This window comes from Polyodon spathula, chromosome 13 (genome assembly GCF_017654505.1).
Source record: "Polyodon spathula isolate WHYD16114869_AA chromosome 13, ASM1765450v1, whole genome shotgun sequence".
Taxonomy (NCBI): Eukaryota; Metazoa; Chordata; class Actinopteri; order Acipenseriformes; family Polyodontidae; genus Polyodon; species Polyodon spathula.
In genome coordinates this window covers 33,452,831-33,473,514 of record NC_054546.1, presented here as the reverse complement: position 1 = coordinate 33,473,514, position 20,684 = coordinate 33,452,831, and the positions used below count along the sequence as shown (strand labels likewise).

General features: G+C 41.7%; 1 protein-coding gene across 1 annotated transcript; it reads left to right on the top strand.

Annotated features, from left to right (window-relative positions):
* Positions 1-328: 328 nt before the first annotated feature.
* LOC121326275 (mixed lineage kinase domain-like protein) lies at positions 329-19,831 on the top strand. The gene is made up of 11 exons (XM_041269515.1): positions 329-418; positions 11,722-12,171; positions 12,726-12,830; positions 13,333-13,504; positions 13,692-13,792; positions 13,964-14,099; positions 15,259-15,343; positions 15,786-15,925; positions 16,739-16,788; positions 17,482-17,622; positions 18,082-19,831. The coding sequence occupies exons 2-11, from the start codon at positions 11,724-11,726 to the stop codon at positions 18,135-18,137; spliced, it is 1,434 nt and encodes a 477-aa protein (XP_041125449.1). The 5' UTR covers positions 329-418; positions 11,722-11,723; the 3' UTR covers positions 18,138-19,831.
* Positions 19,832-20,684: the final 853 nt, after the last annotated feature.

Below are 20,684 nucleotides of genomic sequence, written 5' to 3'. Positions count from 1 at the left end.
TATTCGTCATATTACTTTCTCATTAGTGGTGAAATGCCTTTACAGTGAACTTTATTACACAAACTGCTGAACACTATATAAACTAAGGGTAACTTTGGGTACCCGTCTAAATAATTTTTGGATCACTGTAGTTCTTCATCATAAGTGATCACAAAGCAGGCACATGCCGTAAGAAACATGCACCTGTGTCATGGTGTGGGATTTGTCATTAACCCTATGGGGCTTTAAGGATTAGGAGACACTAGGGCCCAGGGGAAGAAGGGCGGGAGGCGTGGGCCGAGTGGGAGGGATGGTTGTGACCCGCATTACAATAAATGTTTGAGGACGGTAGAGCAATTTGATTTTCAACCTGAATTGCACAAGTCGAAGGAGCTGAAAATTGCAGTTTCTTTCAGAGCAGAGGGGAATTCCTGTATAGGTTAGTACCAACAGTCTGTTCACTTTAACTGCGGATGAAGGGTCTGAATGGGTTAATTATGTATTCAAGTGAAATCTGTGAAGTGTAGACTATACACCTGGGGTGCACAATGCACATCCTGGTGTTAGTTCTGTCTGTACCATAACTTTATTGAACCAGTTAAACCTTCCCAGGTCTAAATCTGTGCATTATTTAATGATACCTTTATCGCTGAGGACCGTATTTCTGCACCTCAGTATACAATCTACATGTTAAAATATACTCTTTGTTTTGTGTGCATTTGATAAATACCAGAAAACATTATGTAACATTAGAATACAGTGTGTGTGTATGTGTGTGTAGAACATACATATATTACAAACATGTATAACAGGCCATGTAATATAATATAACTATATAATACGTTATATATATATATATATATATATATATATATATATATATATATATATATATATTGAAACTGTAAACGTACAGAAAGTTAATATATTAATGTTTCATGACGTGATTAACTATTTTGATAATTAGTTACCAATAATCATAAAGATTCTTTTGTCAAATTTAACACGTAATAGTCATTATCTTATATCTTAGTAAACTGTTGTGTTCACTGTTGCACATGTACCAGTTTTTTTAGTTAATTTTTTTTTTTTTTTAGAGGATGTGCTGAACTCAGCTGAAGAGCCTCGAGTTCTGTGCATTCCTTCCGTGTTTGCTCACTTCCCATATTCGCGTGTCGCGACCTTGTTTTTATATAGTTAGACAAGGCAAAATTTCAGTTGTGCTGTATGAGATGTGTATTTCTGCATTCAAATCTTGTTTTTCAAGCAAGGGATACATAGTTTTCAGTCTCCCCCTGCACTGACAGGCTTTGGAAATAAACATGAGAAAGCAGAAAGTACAGAAGAGAAACAGGTTTCACTTCCTGCAGCAAATAATAGTGTCGGCAGATCATGTCTAGCTGTTCAGTTTGTAAGTTTAAAGGGCAAGGAAGGCAAAAACAGCAGAACCTTTGTGATGTTCTCAATCAGTGCGTGTGGAGGGGTGATGTTCTCAATCAGTGCATGTGGAGGGGGTGATGTTCTCAATCAGTGCATGTGGAGGGGTGATGTTCTCAATCAGTGCATGTGGAGGGGTGATGTTCTCAATCAGTGCATGTGGAGGGGTGATGTTCTCAATCAGTGCATGTGGAGGGGTGATGTTCTCAATCAGTGCATGTGGAGGGGTGATGTTCTCAATCAGTGCATGTGGAGGGGTGATGTTCTCAATCAGTGCGTGTGGAGGGGTGATGTTCTCAATCAGTGCGTGTGGAGGGGTGATGTTCTCAATCAGTGCATGTGGAGGGGTGATGTTCTCAATCAGTGCATGTGGAGGGGTGATGTTCTCAATCAGTGCATGTGGAGGGGTGATGTTCTCAATCAGTGCATGTGGAGGGGTGATGTTCTCAATCAGTGCCTGTGGAGGGGTGATGTTCTCAATCAGTGCGTGTGGAGGGGGTGATGTTCTCAATCAGTGCGTGTGGAGGGGTGATGTTCTCAATCAGTGCATGTGGAGGGGGTGATGTTCTCAATCAGTGCGTGTGGAGGGGTGATGTTCTCAATCAGTGCGTGTGGAGGGGTGATGTTCTCAATCAGTGCGTGTGGGGGGGGATGTTCTCAATCAGTGCGTGTGGGGGGTGATGTTCTCAATCAGTGCATGTGGGGGGTGATGTTCTCAATCAGTGCATGTGGAGGGGTGATGTTCTCAATCAGTGCGTGTGGAGGGGTGATGTTCTCAATCAGTGCGTGTGGAGGGGGTGATGTTCTCAATCAGTGCATGTGGAGGGGTGATGTTCTCAATGTGGGGGGGGGGGGTTGGGGGGTTGGGGGGGGGGGGTTTGTGTTATATGGCTTTCTTTATTTATTCAATGCTGCTCATGCATTTCCAATGAACATTTTCTGGGAATTTCCAAAAATAATCATCTTGGATTTTCCTCAGCAATTTGATCCAGCAGAAATTCCAGAATTATGTACTTAAAAAAAACAAAAAAAAAAAAAAACATATTATTCTGTGTAATGTTTCAAATAGTTTGATATTCATGGTTTTAGAATGTTACCAGAAAAAGAAAAGGTTTGTAAATGCTCTTTGTATACAAAACTTTATTTAATCCAGCAGAAAATACCTTTGTTATTATTAGAGGTCACTCTTTTAATAGTAAAGCTGCTGTTAACAATGCTGCTCTGTAATTTCGCTGCAATACCATCGCATACAATCCGAATGTGTGCTTGCATGCAATCGATCGCATGCAATCACGGCTGATCGCAGTTGATGCAATCGAGTGTCATTCGATCACATCCACATCATGACTGGTGTTTGGAAGCAGGACTGGGGAATGGGAAAGGTGTTTTGAGTAGAAAGTAGAAAAGCAAAAGACATAGAGAAGACCGAGGACGAAAATATTGCATACACCTATTGAAGCTTCCATATCTCATGATTAAAAGTACAACATTAAATAGATGGACCTGAAATCCTGCATGAGTCTGTAATTTTACATAGCCTAATTTACTGAGCCTTACCTGTTCTGAGTTTCTGATCTAAATTGGAGAGCTTGTATTTTCCACTTGTGCATTGTGCTGGTGGACTCGGGAACACGTATTATTATACAGTCTTGTATTAGGCTACATATTATAGTGCATGCTTACTATTGTGTTTGTAAAGTATCACTTAAACACATGTCTGAATGTGTTTATTTTACAGAATTAAGTTTTTTTTTTTAAACTACTTTTTTCAATCATTGTTGTTTTTGCATTTCATCGTTTCGGACTGCGTTTAGGTCATTTATATAACTATATCACCTAATTTATGACGCTGTCCTAGGTTGTTGTTGGCTAGAATCGAAGTCTGGAATAATTGTCTGGTTGCCGAGGGAATACTTGCATGCGTCCAGCATTAGTAAAAACCAACTGAAGCTATATGTGTTCAGATTGGCTGAAATCATCTTAAGCGTTGCGTAATTAATATTTACATTTTTTGTAATTTAAACCAGATTTGAGTTAAAGAAGCTTTGTGAATAGGGGGGCCCTGTATTTCTCAATTAAAAAAATATACGTGGCTCATCCAGTATGTGTGCCTCATTGGGCTGTCAGTGTTCTCATATGAAAAAGTGGGGTTTCCCTTATTACCAAGCCACAGTACAGGGTTTTCCGGCAATACTTTGTTTTGTCCTATATCAGAGTTTGTTTTGGGTTGCATATTCATAGGCTGCTTGGTTTTATGTTAGACGGAGGTGTGGCAGAGGGATTGCTCTACCAGCAAGATAAGAGGGGAAATTCTCAAAAATAACAGCCATGTGATCCTCTTTCATCATCTGAGCTTATGTAAACTCCTGGAGTATAGAAACAGAATGAAGGACACTTGACCCTGGAGCGATAATCAATGACAGCGAGCAGCTGGCCAAAATCAACACTCCCTGTCCGCTTCGCGCTCAAAAGGGAACACTCGTGTGTCTCCCTTACTTAGACTGGGGAGATTTTGGAAACTCCTGCATGTACAAACTGTGACTCCAAAAAGTATTAATTTGACCACAACATGTATGTTTCTACAATAGTGACTGAAAAGACAGGTATTGCATTACTTATCACTATGTAACACAATTTTTGTTCCTGGGTAGTAAGTGTTATTTCCTAATTGCTTATGCCTCAAAAGTATAGAAAATGGCTATTATTCCCCACAAACTTTGCTTTTGTGACCAGGACAGTGATATTTCAAAATATCACTATTTCCAATGAGAAAACGGGCAAATGTGTGTCTTTTCGTTCACATAAAGTCAGAAAAAAACAACATATGAATCCAAATTAACATGTATTTATACTAAAGTAATACAAAAATGATGACAGAAGATTTAGAAGTGAGTAGTTTTTCGAGATTTACAATTATACTGTATTTACTGTATTGTACCAATAACAAGTATAGTACCTAGTTGGTTTAAATGTGCATGTAGGCTATGATAAATATCAAGAGGAAGTGTTTTAACTTGTGTTTTAGTCCGGATTAATTTAAGCAAAATTCATAGTCAAGTATCCACTGACGTCCATTTTGTGTAACTAAATATAGGTATAAAGTGTTTCGTCCTGAACTTTAAATGGAGACTAAATTAGGCACTAGACTGTATTGCATTTGAACCCTTGTTTCAAATAGTTGAGAAATCTTACATGTTTGAGATCATTCATTGAAATGGAGATTTTAAAAAGTTTAGTGGATTTCATCCCCTGCGAGGGTTGATAAGGACACAAAGATATATGAATCCTGCCCACTTGCTTGTTAGATTTAATATTTGTATGTTCTATGCAGCAGTTGTTTATTGTATGCTATATATTTTTATAAAGCTCATTTAGATCCTTCAGTTGGTAATTGTATAATATTGTGCTCTATTAACCCTTTCAGTCCTGGCAAGGAAATCAAGGTCCCTTCTTATTTTAGTGCTGTATGTTAGGAAATCACGTTAGAACCTCATGGGACTCCTAGGTCCCAGTCTGAGGTAGTGCATAAACATGTAAAACATATTTTTTGTTCTGTTCTCATACTCAATAAAGGAGTTCCTTCTTCAGCTCGACAAAAATGATTGAAAAGGTTAAAACAAAAAGGGAGGGGGAAGTAATAAAACAGTACAAATAATTCAAACAAAAGGCAGAGCTTCTTGTGTCCCCTCCATGACATCATGCCTCTGGTATCCTGGCTGTAGGAGAGTATTGTTTCCATGTGTGTTTGTAGATTACTGGGAAGGGCAGTATTGCATGCTTAGTTTCCAACCTCCACTTTCCTTCTGCATTGCAGTTTTTGTTGACAGGCCCATTGCGTGAGAGAGGGCAATCGGATTCCAAAGGAAATGGGAACTGAGGGAATGGCATTATTGGAGGGAGGGTTGGCTGGCACAAGGATTCAGTGCCACACTGACGGAATCAGTTGTTCTGTATCCAAAATGCGCTTTTAATCAATCTGCTCCAGTTGGCAATGAACAGATGGTGTGTAAAAACAGGTACATATACTGGCTTTAATAAGCAGAACTAATTTACCTTGTTTGCACTACCCGGGTCTTACTCAACACACTCTTTCACTGTTGTGAAAAAAATTGAAAGAAAAATCTTAGTTTTATTATACATTTAACTGGTTTCACAAGCCCAGATTCAAACTAATCTGGGAGAACCATACCTAAGGTAACAATAGTTAGTCCAAGATTAGTGTTCACTCTCAAATCTGGCCTTTCAGTGGCGCTAAGAAATGACTTCTAGACAACTCTACATCAATGTACTTTGTGTTATGTTGTATGAATCTTAGAGACTAACGTAGAGGATAGGTAATGCAGTAACCTTGTATGCCTTTAATCTCTGCGAGTTCTGCTAGTAAACTGGATGTGACTAAATCGGGCAATTGATTGATTCTAGAGTAATTTCATAATATTTCAAAATCGATGGATAGGCTACGTAGCTACCAGGATCTTGTTCAGAAACACATAGCTTGTTTGTTGAGATGGATTGAGCAGTGATTTTCAGTTTGGGTGTGAGATATGTTTTGTAAGAATTATGTGGTGGCTTTTAGACAAGTTGAAACTGCTAAACTCGTGCTGTAATCGTTGGAACGGATGCATAAACAGCAACACGGATGTTGATAGGAAAGACTTTGCTGCTGTGTTGTCCAGTGTAGCTGTTTGTACTCTGAACTAGTTGGTCTTTAATATTATTTGTTTCGGTTTAAAGAAAACAGTAAATGTAACTACACCAGTCAACATCTAGAATAACTTTAACTGTACTACCTGAATGGCAGATTCACTGCAAGTTTTTTTTTTTTTTTATGCAATCAATTACAAAAAATACAGATTTGCCAGCCTCCTTAGACAAGTTCATAAATCAGAATGTTCAAATTATTTATTTTTTTGTTTAGTAACTCTAGTTTTGGCGTTTTCTCTTTTCTGAAAAAAAATTGTGCTGATAAAAAGTGAAGAGACCCCGAACGCAGAGGGATGTGAAACTAGCTGAAACATGCCTGTTTGAATTCAGTGTCAGCACCTCTGCATCTCAAGGGCATGATGTAGAGCAGTCAGAACATCTGCATAGCTGTAGTGCAAGAACAGGTTTTCCATGTATTTTTTTCAGACCCTATTCCACTGTATTGTTATGTAGTAATGTTATTAAATCAGTGCTGTTAGTTAAAGGATAGCAGTATTTACAACAGCTGTTATTTTTATTTGTTTATTTTAAATACTCCATTATCTTGTTATCTCCACATCTCGATAATTATTTACTAATTGTAACTAATATCAGCTTTCCCCCTATAGAATTAACTAATTTTGTTTCATAAAATCAAATGAAACCTGCTGAATGATGTTATGTTAACATATTGAATTACATAACACTTTGTAGTTTTCCATATACTTAATGAAAAATTGACAAATGAAAAAATGTAATATTTTAAAATCAAACATGGAATACTGTACTATTATGGCTTCCGCTAGACTTTTGCAATATAATTGTGTTAACAATTACTGTACCTTTAATAATGTATAGAATAAAATTAACAAACATGTACAGATTAACCCGTTTTATTTCACCTCGCTTAATATCATACACCGTTTATTGTCAACATTTTTCAAAAACCACTCGCCATGCCCCATAGGTTTTTTGAGAAATTACCTGTCTTAATATCATCTCTCAAAAACCACTTATTGTTACGTTTTGTGCAGCCTGTAAAATGCTTTGGCTAGGCTTTACTAAGGGTGCATTCAAGGAGATCATTCTGCGCAGATTCTGGGCTGATTCTGACCAGTTTAGCCAATGATCTTCTAAGAATGATCTCTGTGAACACACCCATTGGCTAAATTGGTCAGATTCTGCACAGAATCATCTCCGTGAACGCACCCAAAGTAACCACAGGATAGAATTAAGTTCCAACAACCAATAATCATTTTGGCTGATAAACTGACATTTTGCGCAGCCAGTCAAATGCTGCATGGGCGGTCTTAACGGGATACAGTTCAGTTACAAAACACCAACGTTTTTTTAACATAGTCGGTCTTATTCCCCCCAAAAAACCCACCAAGTGCCATGCTTAATTGATAGCTCTCATCAGTCAACAATTCATGCCTTTTTTTAGATAATGACACAAACTGTTTTGTTCCAGTTAATGATACAGAACGTATCTGTCCTGCAGTAAACTGGATTTGTTTAAATGTAAAGAATGACTACCTGTACAGTATTAAAACACTGCTCTTTAATTCACTGTTAGTTTTCTTTCTTTTTTTTCTTGCACTTGTAATGTGCTGTCACAGGCAAACGCTTTATATCATAACCCGCATTATATCACGAATTATCATGATATACCGTGGATTTATCTGTACTTAGTACACAAGTACCTACTGATGAGCTAGTAATCTATTCTATTGCATTAAGCATACAAAATTACAAAGCTTTACAAATCATTAAATTAATGCAATTCAGTATAACTTTGGCAAATTACAGAAGGTATGAAAATGTTATATCGATATCGTGCATGTATTTTGATATTGATATGTAACAAAGTGCCCGCCCCTGTGTATATTATCTGTTATGTGTTGCGTGTGGTGTGTTTAAATGTTGGTGTATAGACATTGGTACACGGGATATAAACGGGTCTGTGTAACACGAGTGTTTAAAAATGTATATGTGTATTTAGGCACGAGGATTGCACAGCACTTCACGTGCAAGTAAAATGTAGTAATATGTGAGCACGGGGAATTGCACTTTATTAATTCACGTGCTGGGATTCAAGTGAATAATTAATTGGTAATTGAATCCCAGCACAATAGTATATATAGATGCACGTTGTCACATACTGGGGTTTGGGTGTTCGGTGAGCGGAGAACGGGATTGGAGACGGAGGAAATAAGTATAGTAGTAATAATAATAATAATAATAATAATAATAATAATAATAATAACAGAAAGTATCTGCTCACCGTGTTTGTCAGTGTCTGTCCGTGCACCGTTTTGTTAAGTTTAGTCTGTTTTTGTTTGTCTATTTATTTTGGCGTAGAGTGCCGTGTCCTGTGTTTTCGTGTTTGTTTAAACCTTTTATTTTGTAGTAAACCGGCGCCAACAGGCATCTTCATCATTTCATTTCACATCATCGTCTTTGTATATTTCATTCCTTCCTGGTTCTGACGCCGCCCACTTCGGCCGTCTTTGTGACACGTGGTGTCCTGCGTGGGATAACAGCGCCTCCAAGCGTCAGACCAGGAGAGGTGTTTTGTGGGGAAAAAAAAAAAAAAAAAACAAACAAACAAAAAAAAAAAAAAAATGATAAGGACAGCCAAGGCAGCAACCACAACACCAGCTGGTCTTTTAAAAGCAGCCCGGGTGTTACTGCTGCGCGGAGCCGGGGCATTCTAGCACCAACTGCCCCCGGTACCCCCTTGGACAGCTACCCCAACTATGCCCCATCTGTGGTGGTGAGCACTATGTGGCCCGCTGCCCTGTCCATCAGGAGAAGGAGGAGCAGGGGTTGCCTCAGTCTTCCCCCACCATCAGCTTGGAGGTTTTTTTAAAGAACCTTGCAGCAGAGTTATGTCCGGGCTGTGGGGCATATGGGCACACGTTAGCCATATGCCCTACGCAGTATGGAGAGGAGGAACTGGCCCAGGAGAGGAAGGTGAGGAAAAGGCAGAAAAGAGGAAAGGAGACGAGGAAGGCAGAGGTTCCACCGCTGTCTCCAGAGTCGCACCAGTCTCCTGCAAGGGAGGGAGAGCCACACCAGTCTCCTGCAAGGGAGGGAGAGCCGCACCAGTCCCCGGTAACAAGGGGAGACTACACGCCGCTCCCACCTCCACCACCAGGAGACTACACGCCGCTCCCACCTCCACCGGCAGGAGCAGAGCAGCAGGAGCTGCCTCTGCCTCCACCACCTCCACCGGCAGGAGCAGAGCAGCAGGAGCTGCCTCTGCCTCCGCCACCTCCACCGGCAGGCGCAGAGCAGCAGGAGCTGCCTCTGCCTCCGCCGCCTCCACCGGCAGGCGCAGAGCAGCAGGAGCTGCCTCTGCCTCCGCCGCCTCCACCGGCAGGCGCAGAGCAGCAGGAGCTGCCTCTGCCTCCTCCACCAGCAGAGGGTGAATGCCTGCTGGGTCCCTGTCCACCAGCAGAGGGTGAATGCCTGCTGGGTCCCTGTCCACCAGCAGAGGGTGAATGCCTGCTGGTATCACTTCCCCCACCAGCAGAGGGTGAATGCCTGCTGGTATCACTTCCCCCACCAGCAGAGGGTGAATGCCTGCTGGTATCACTTCCCCCACCAGCAGAGGGTGAATGCCTGCTGGTATCACTTCCCCCACCATCACGAGGAGAGGAGCTGGAGCTTCCTCTGCCTCCACCTCCATCAGGGGGAGAGGAGCAGGAGCTGCCTCTCCCTGCACCAGAAGGGCCAGGACTAGATGCTGGCGGTCCTCAGCAGCCCTTGCATAGGCTGCTGAGGGAAGCACGGGGAAGAACCTCCCGGCTGCAGTGGCCGAAAAGAGGGCCAACACCCGCACCCCAGCTTGTCCTGACTGCCAGCCTCGCTTCGCCCAAGGATGCCAGCCTCGCTTCGCCCAAGGATGCCAGCCTCGCTTCGCCCAAGGATGCCAGCCTCTCTTCGCCCAAGGATGCCTCTGCATCGCCTGGGGTTGCCCGCCGCTCTGCATCGCCTGGGGTTGCCCGCCGCTCTGCATCGCCTGGGGTTGCCCGCCGCTCTGCATCGCCTGGGGTTGCCCGCCGCTCCGCATCACAGCCGGAAGTACTGTGGCCGGAACCCCACGAAGGGGAGCTGCCGGCCACGAAGAAGGGGGAGGAGGTCTGGAGACCGCCAACCCCAGCAGCAGTTTCGCTGCCGGAGAAGGGGGAGGAGGTCTGGAGACCGCCAACCCCAGCAGCAGTTTCGCTGCCGGAGAAGGGGGAGGAGGTCTGGAGACCGCCAACCCCAGCAGCAGTTTCGCTGCCGGAGAAGGGGGAGGAGGTCTGGAGACCGCCAGCAGTAGTTTCGAGGGGGTATATGTAACAAAGTGCCCGCCCCTGTGTATATTATCTGTTATGTGTTGCGTGTGGTGTGTTTAAATGTTGGTGTATAGACATTGGTACACGGGATATAAACGGGTCTGTGTAACACGAGTGTTTAAAAATGTATATGTGTATTTAGGCACGAGGATTGCACAGCACTTCACGTGCAAGTAAAATGTAGTAATATGTGAGCACGGGGAATTGCACTTTATTAATTCACGTGCTGGGATTCAAGTGAATAATTAATTGGTAATTGAATCCCAGCACAATAGTATATATAGATGCACGTTGTCACATACTGGGGGTTGGGTGTTCGGTGAGCGGAGAACGGGATTGGAGACGGAGGAAATAAGTATAGTAGTAGTAATAATAATAATAATAATAATAATAACAGAAAGTATCTGCTCACCGTGTTTGTCAGTGTCTGTCCGTGCACCGTTTTGTTAAGTTTAGTCTGTTTTTGTTTGTCTATTTATTTTGGCGTAGAGTGCCGTGTCCTGTGTTTTCGTGTTTGTTTAAACCTTTTATTTTGTAATAAACCGGCGCCAACAGGCGTCTTCATCATTTCATTTCACATCATCGTCTTTGTATATTTCATTCCTTCCTGGTTCTGACGCCGCCCACTTGGCCATCTTTGTGACATGATAATATCGCAGTCTTCCGAAACACAGCAAAGTATAATCACACGATTACAATATAAAATATATGTATGTAACCTACAGTAAAGAGCTGCGATATCCGCTTTTCTTGCTCAGTAAACAAATCGTACAGACAAATTCAGCTTCTCTGTTGCTGCAGCTGAACAGCCTCACGCAGCCCCACACACAAAGTGTAAACAAACCAGCATACACTTCCATTTCCTGCTCCCATGGAGACGAGCATGTATATATAAACATTAACATAAGAGATATTTACATATGAAAGGCAATAACTTACTTCAACTTAGTGGTGCTTTGCTTCATAAATATCCATAGAGAAAAACAATTCCATCCACCTCAAACCCGAAATATTTCCATACTTCACTCTGCACAGACTTTGAACTTGTTAATTTTCCAGCCATTTTGGAAGTAATTGAATCGTAAGCTGCTCTGCTGACTCACAACACCAATAAAAGTATGGTGTCATGCTGAATTTTGCATTATTTTGAGATGTGTTTTGATGGGGTTTTTTTTAATTGTCTCAGGTGATGCAAAACATTTGTCCATGGCTGTCCTGTATCTAGGCCTGAATATGTGGAATTCTATCACTTCCTCTGCCTTTCCTGCTGTTTCAGGCATGGATTTCATTGAGCCAATCCTAGGCATCGCTCAGGAGCTGTATTCGCTCTGCTCTAAGGTGAAGGCTAACCGCAGTCGCTGCAGGCGGCTGGCATCCCGGGTCCAGGCTCTGATGGGCACAGTGAAGACTATCCAGACTCAGGGGCCCGAGGGCCAGCCGGCAGCGGTGCGCAGGGGCCTGCGGGAGCTGAAAGGAACCCTGGAGTCGGCGCGAGAGATGGTGAAGAAGTACTGCTTCATGAATAAAGTGCAGAGGTTCATTGGGGGGCACGGCCTGAGTGAAGACTTTAACCTGCTGAACGAGCGGCTGAATGATGCCGTCAACGACCTCTCGCTCGCCCTGCACTCCGACGAGAAGGAGCGGCTCCAGAAGATCTTCAGAGTGCTGACCCGGGCACAAGAGGACAGGGAAGACAGTGAGCAGGACAGGAGGGACATGGAGACACGTAAGAGCTACTCTGCCTGCTCCAAACAAGATAATTGACTTACCACAGCTCAATGAAACAGGCTATTTTAGAGTAAATGATAGTCAGTCGAATATAGAAATATGATGGTCAGCATAAGAAACTGGTAGTCGACGTCTCACATGTCATGGGATTGTGAAGTAATTGTGAAGCGGTTTCAGATGGACAGAAGTGCAGTTGGAGTTGCAATCCCATAACATATAAATGACATTTTAGAACAATAATAAACTAGTTTTAAAAAATGACAGGCATATTTAAACTATAGTGCACAAAACAGCAAAGTGTCATGAAGCAACGAACAAATAAAGCACTAAACATTATCAATTTTGTTTAAAACTGCCGACTAGTTGACCTGTTCTACTATTTTTTACCTCAATTATTTGACTCAAATGAATAGTCTTTCAACCACGAACACACTTTATCTGTTGAAAGGGGGTAGTGATCCAGAACCACAAGTTGAAGTTCAGTTTTAATGTGTTGCTTTTATTAGGAACTAAATATTGTAACTGAGACTATGACCTCCTTGTTCCCTCTAGTACTCTCTCAGCAGCTAAAGATAAATGAGAAGGTGGAGACTGTGAGTGAGGCTGTGGACTCCACCTTGGAGGATGTGAGGGAAATCAAGAGCATCCTGAAGTCCAGTAAGTAGACCAGACTTGAAAGAAATATACCACCTGGATTGGATCCATGCAGAACCTTTAGCAAACCACTATTATCTATTGTGGAATTTTCCCATTGTCTTTCCAGAAAGTCATGTAAGACTGTTGTTTTTTGTAACTATGCTGCTTCCACTTCCTCAGTACTAGACTACTGTGAATTTAGCTGAATGCAAGATAGAGACAGCCATTGGGGAAAAGGAATGAAGTCTTTATTAAAATAGAATGACTGGTGCTTCTATTGCCCTTTGTACCCCAGTCATAGCCCTTATCAGGCCTGTTTCCACCTGGCCTCATCATTGACCAGCAGGGGTTGTATGAGCTCTTCATAGCTCCCTGTGGCCCACCAGACAGTTTTATATACAGTTGCAAATTGTATTCCACAGATGGAATGAGATGAGATTGAGTTTTCAGATTTGCTTTCTATTACAAATTAGAAAATGGCATATCTGATATATGCTGATTTTTTGTATTTATTTTTTGGCAGTGAAGGAGCAGAGTCCCCAGCTGCCAGACATCAGGGAGATCAAGATTGAGGAGCTAAAGTACAACAGCAAGCCCTTTATGAAAACCAACAACTCAGAGATGTACAAGGGAGAATACAACAAGTTCACTGTCGCCATCAAAAGATTCACCTACCAAATGAGCACTAGCGCAGAGTAAGATCCCCCCCCCCCCCCCCCCCCCCCCACACTTCTGTGAATCTGAAGGAGGAATGCTCACAGTTCCTCTAGAACAATTTGAACACAAATCGGTACCTCTCAGGTTTCTCACAATGCTGTGACAGCTGTTTGTAATGTTTTGTCCAATAATTAAAATAACCTAAAATATCATTCTCTCTTACAGTGAGGTCCGGAGAGTTTTCAAAAAGGAGGTCGAAACAATGAGACGATTCGAGTCCCCTAACATTCTGAGGATGTATGGAATTTGTGTTCTGAACGAGAATAGTGAGTGCTGACAATTCCACTAGGATCCAGTTGCAGGGGTACTTTCTATCAATTCTGGAACATTTCCTATCGTACCGTTCTACCCACTGTACGTGTATCTGAGGTGGGGTGGTTCTGCTTTTTTGTTTAGCTAAAGCATAGCCTCTGACTCCTGTGTCCTTTCTCTCCCAGGCCCTGTCCCAGATTTCCTGATCGTGATGGAGTTCTGTAAGCACGGCAGTCTGCGGCAGGTTCTGGACGGGAAGCGGGAGCTGTCGTGGCAGACAAGGATACAGATGTGCCTGGACGCGGCCCAGGGGCTGTACAGGTACCACACTGCGGACCAAGAGAGTGGAAAACACTCCTGGGTTATTTTTAGTAGGAAGCCATAGTATTTTTCATATGACGTTGCACTGCACTGTAAGGGTACCTCCCTTATAGTTTGAGTTTCCCATTTTTAAAGCTTGTTTTCTTACCTGTCATTAACAATTTTTTTTAATACACACTTTTTATTGTGATTATGAAAAAAGGAAATACAGTATTTCAATAGAACTTAAATAGCAAAACAACAACATTGTGTTTACAATTGTAGCATTATAATATAGAGCACAACATAACATAATTTGTATTTTTCCAATGGCAGCATTATATAAGTCTAAATAAATTACATTATAATAACATAATAGTACTTGTGCAGGCATATTACTTTTTAGAATTTTTTTTTTTGTGTGATAGCTTTCAAAGCAGACGCACTTCAAACCCACATCAATGCTAACGCCTTTATCTAGCACATATACATCAGAAAACTTGCGTTGCAAATTTTCAGTCACGTCATATACTGTATCTTCCCCAGTTTCAGGCACGGTGTATAGCACTGTTATTATGCATTATTAGCTGTGACGTGTAAGTACAATAAATAAATAGGTTGTTTTGACCAGTACCAAACCTGACAAGGCTTCCTTACAACCTGTAACACCAAAAAATAAAGAAAGCAATATTTTATTCTCTCTAGCTACACAGGCATCCATTTTTCACTCTCAGCTGTGTATATACAGATGGCCCAGACTGTCAAGCACATTTAAGGACTGCTGCCACCTGCCAGTGAAAAACAAAACTGCGTACAATTTTACAATACAGTTTTCTTTTTTATTCATTGAAGCACATTAAAAAGATGTGTTTAACTTTGCAGATGCACATATAAGCGCCTGCACGCTATTCTCACGGGACTGACACATTTGGACTCGCTTGCGCTCCATGTGGAAATGGCGGGTTAAGCAGCTGGGGGGTTAATATTACAGTAGAGCAGTTTGTTTTACAAACTGTTTTTTTTTTGCTTTGTTACAATTTCCTGTGGGCAGCTTGGCAGGGATGACAATTGAAAAATAGAGAAGGGCTCTGTATTGCATTTGAAGTGTTGGCTGGGTATACATTCCTTTGCAATGTATGCGTATTAATTGCAATGTGCTTGATTTATTTATTTATTTCAGACTGCATCAATCAGAGGAGCAGTTTAAAGTCCATGGCTGTATTAACAGCATCAAGTTCCTTGTTGATTCTGGGTTCAGGGTGAAGGTAAGGTGCTTTTACTATTTTAACTGGTTTCATAGTGACTTCTCACCACACATGGGGTTTATTTTTGTCACAGTGGAAGATCTTATTACTGTAACGCCACCCTTGAACTACATTAAAGACCAGGAGGTGGTTTATTAACCTTGCCAACTAGGCTAGAAATATAGGGTGGAAAGGTGTGTGATAGAGAAGGTTGCAAGTTATGCAGTGGTATAAGTTATAATTAAAAATAAATGTCTTCTGGAAGAGAGATGGAGTCTGCTGTACGTGGTGTTTAGCCTGGAAGATGAGAGGAGAGTGCTGGCTACTGACCCACTTCTGAGCTCTCCTTTACCAAGCCGTGACCACAAGTGGTTGAGTCTAATGAAAACATCATAAATGACGGTTTTACTAAACTGATTCCCGACTTAGCATCTGACTCTGTGCTTTTCTTGTCCCTGTGCAGCTGGGAGGGTTTGAGCTGGCAAAGACCGAGACCTCTCTGAGGAAGAACAAAGACAAGAAGAGCCATGCGTTGTGCTACTGCTCCCCCCAGCAGCTGGATAGCATCAACCATCAATATGACAAAGCCTGCGAGGTCTACAGGTAGACACAGCACCGTGATGCCCCACCACACTTCGCCACACAATTTATTTGTTGAGTAAATGTACTCTGCCCACCGATGGGATGGTCATGTTGGTGTGAAATATGGTCTCCTCTGGGACCAGGCTTGTGGTTGTTGAGCCTGTTGCTAACTAAAAGGTCGAATTGAAGAGTATTCAAATGGAGCAGGGCATTATTGGATTTCATTTCATTTTTACCGATTTTATATCTCTGAAATTCTCTTGACTGTCCTGGAAATCACTAGATTTGCAGCTAGTTGCTTTTGACAACAAATCTCGCCAAGTCATCCCTTAGTCACTAGATTTGGTGAGAAATTTGCTAAATTGGCAACACTGCTTGAAGGCGCAGAAAAAAAAAAATTTGATTTCTGCACGGCTGATTGCCTTGACACAACAAGGAAAAAGAGATCTCTTCATCGGTGCCCAGGCACTGACATTAGAACGACTGTGTGCCATTCTTAAGTCAAGGATCTGCCTATAGAAAAAAGTACTAGAGGATTTACTGTGCACAATTATATGATCGCTAACCTACACGTTAGATACCACTTTTATAGTAGTTAAGGAACGCAGTACAGTACTGTACAAATAAGGTACAATGAAAATATGTGTCTGAAGTAACCTGCGTGTCCTATATCAATTGTTATTTATAACTCTAAGCTCATGCATGGTGGTAGAATCCACTGATCATAAATATTGTAGTGTAGAGCTGACAGTAGATGTCACTACCGTTTGTAGCCAGAGTGATGATTGTCTGGTGTGCAGTGTCTGAATTGTCTGTGCTCTTTTTCCCTTGCAGTTTTGGTATTGTCCTGTGGGAAGTGGCCACCAGGAAGATCCCTTTCGAAGGTAGGTGTTGGAGTCGACCTTTTTGCAGTTAAGGCATTATCAGCAGGTTTGTTCTTGAATAAACGCCTGATTTTAATGGTTTAACAATAGTTTCAACAGTATCGGAGCAAAACAAAAGCTATTTTACACAACTTTCATAACCATTTTTTAATCGGATACATTTCTTGATTTTTGGTCCCCGAACAGTATAGTTTGACGCAGTTAGGGGCAGTGAAATCCCAAATTCAGCATCTGTACTGAGGCACTGGTGTCAGAGCTGTTTGACCTTGAAGGGTAGAAGCTCTCATATAACCTATAAAACTTGTATCTTTTGTTGGCTGTGGCCAGAATCTGTTTAATCTCCCACTACAGCCCTGTCTGTCACAGTTTCCTAATAATTATAATAAAATAAATACTACTGAAACCAATTGGGGTTTAAAAAAATTATTTTTTACTTGGCTTTCTATCAGAACATCTGTCCAAATGTCTTGGTTGCTAGGTGCCCAGATGTAAATATCCAGCATTTCATTGAATAGCACCGTACAACAGGGCTGCATTGCAGGCAGTCGGCAGCAATGCATTCTTTTTATGGAATGTACCTCTTAGTGGGATATTATGAAAGTGTAAATAGTATAAAGCATTCCACCCCCTTATTTGAAGGCAGTCTAATTTTTATATATATAATTTGTGTGTGTGTCATTCTCCTCTCTTCAGGCTTGACACCCAAACAGATTCATCAGCAGGTCTGTATAGAGAAGTACAAAGAGCCCCTCCCCCAGGACTGCCCCCCTGAACTGGCCAAGGTGATTGACGCCTGCCGCTCTTTCGACCCCTTCCAGCGGCCCACTGCGGGAGGTACGGTAACCATGACTACAGCAAGACCTGCCCTCTGCATAGTCTTGCATGCTAATTGTATATAAGGCCAATATATTTACCATTTATACAAGCATTGAAAGAGCACTGATTTTTTTTTTTTTTTTTTATTTCATATTCAGTGACTTTTTGACCTGGTTTCATTTTGAAATCTCCTTGCAATCATTCAAATCCAACAACAGCACAAATGAGACCACACCAATACAAAAAAATAATATGTTTTTTTTTTTGTAATACTGAATAATGGGGAATCATGTAAAAATATAATGCAAAGAAAATATAGTACGGTATTCAATGTGTTCTCTCCTGTGGTATCAATCTCTATGTCCTCTCTTACCCTGTCATTCACCAACTCTTTCGCTCCCACTCACTCCCTCCCTAGCACCTCCTCTTCTCCTGTTCTCTCTTGTGCTCACTCCCTCTCTCTTTGCCTTCCGGCAGCGCTGGTGGATGATTTACGGAAGACTGTGGAGGATGATTGCTCCCCCATATTATAGAGGACAGCTTGTGGGAATACCATGATGATGTGAATCCAGTCATCATAAAAACCGAACATAACAAAACCAGGTGCTGAAAACTAGAATGGAGCTGAAACATGTCTGTTACCACCACTACTTCCACTTCCCTAAACTGTTTTTATTGTCGAAATGCGGTGTGGTTGTTATATTTTTTTTTCCTAAAAAATCCATCCAAGATACAAACAGGAAAGCAATATTTTCATGCTGTAATGCACTGCCATTTCTGCCCATTAGATTGAATAGCAAGGCAAGGGCTGGACACGAACCGCAAACCATAGAGTTCAAAGGCAAATGCCTTGCCATGAGCTCTGTAGTCGGGAAGCAACTGTCTTATGCTGATGTCAGTATTAACTCCCTACCCTCTAGATCTATCCACCCCCCCACCCCCCCCTTATTCAAATCTCCTCCTTGAGCGTAAACACAAGTGGATGTCCACTGAGCGAGTTTCACCATTGAAGAGGAGGGAACAATTCCACCCTACAGGAGAAACGACCAATGAAGTGAACCCCATCTGCTCATTCGGCCTCCCCCAGGATCTGGAGCGACTACAGAATCACGTGTCTCACTAGCCAGCATACATGCTATAGCTTATATAATCATGCAATAAACATGAATATTTAATTCCGTGGTTCAACAACAGGGGTCACAATTTGCATATCAGTGAGCAGGAGAATGGTTTGTGAAGAGTGTGTAAAAAATTTCATGCAGGCAGCTACTTACATTGTGAAAACTGATCAAAAAATATATTTAGTGACTAGTGGGTTCGCACTCAGTTTTGCTGCATTTTGTCTGTATATTTTACCAGAGGCTGCTGCCTTTTACAGTCTTTCTGAACTTAAATTGTTTACATCAAATCAAAGCTATTTAGGAGCTCGTTCAGCCATATTCTATATGGCTGAAATGCCATCAAGTGGACAGTCTTGTTCAATTTATTGGAGGGTAGTGTACACTGATATACCTTTTGCAAACTCTTAGTGTGTCAAACCCTGCCTGACTGATGCCAGTAACAAAAAACACAAACTGCAATATTGCTACATTCAAATCATTATAGTGAACAGTCTTACATAGTTTCTACTTCCAGTAGCTATGTAGATCTCAATTGTGGCATTTTCCAAGAAACACATGGTGCAGCAAACATGTCTTTTCATTTTAAAACATGAGATCCGGTACTACATCAGGTTAAAGAAAGTTCTCATTTCCCATGCATTACTCAAGAATTCTTTGTTACATGTTGTTACACTTCCAGTGGATAGTATATTTATATAAAATGACAATCGGGATGCTTTTAGAGAGCTTACATGGAAACTTTTTATATGATTATTTTATTGATAAATACCGGGTGTCCTAGCATGGATCATCCTCTGCCTTTTGCTTTCTTTTGACAGGTGTCCCCAAAGGCTCAGTCCTGGGACCCCTCCTGTCTTCTTTCTACACCCACTCCCTTGTTCCCCGCATCTCTGATGGCTTCTTTTATTATTTCTACGCTGATGATGCCCAGACCTTTTCTTCTCCCCTCTTCCTCCCCCACTGCTAATCGCTCTATCTCTATTTCTCGTGAATCCATAACCCTTTCTCCCTTCCCATCCACTAAGAACCTCTGTGTCACCCTCGACCCCTCCTTCTCCTACTCTCAGCACATCTGTACTCTAACACGCTCCTGTCGCTTCTTCCTCAGCAACACACACAAAATTTGCCCCTTCCTCACCAACTACTCCACGCAGCTCCTAGTTCAGGCCCTGGTACTGTCCCGCCTTGACTACTGCAACTTTCTCCTGGTCGGCCTCCCTGCCTCTGCTGTCTGTCTGCTCTAGCTCATCCAAAACTCTGCTGCATGCCTTTTCCCTTCCTCGTTTCTCCCATGCTATACCACTGCTCTGCTCCCTCCACTGGCTCCCTATCGTCGCAATTCAAAACTCTTCAACTTGCCTATCGTCGTCTCAACCTTTCTACTCACTCCTATCTTCGGACTGTTTCTCCCTACAACCCCTCTTGTCCCCTTCACTTCTCATCCAATGGCAGATTAGCTGTCTTTTGCTCTTATTGGTATTTGATCTTACTATCTACAGATTTTATTGTACTTTATAACTGCTCTTATCTGTAGTGTGAAATGGTGTAATGTGATATTTTGTATTGTGATATTTTGTAACAACTAAGTTGCTCTGGATAAGGTAATTTAATAAATAAATAAATACATTATAAATAATGTAAGTCTGGCATACTGTTGTACTGTCTTATGCACCTGAAAGGTTACGTATACAGATGTATACATGGGCGCTTGAATATTAAATAACATTTAATGCAGCCACTCTATTAAATAACAGGGAATACAACTTATATTAAATCATTTTGTTTTCCCTGTAGCTATATTATCTACTCATACTGATTCAGCATAGTATCCCGTATGCATAAATATATATCGTATTATTATTATTAGAAACAGTACGTAACCTACATGCAACAGCGCAAACAATACCACAGCTTTGACCAAGAACTGCTTTGCTTGGCAGGGATTGGACGGTAAGCCAA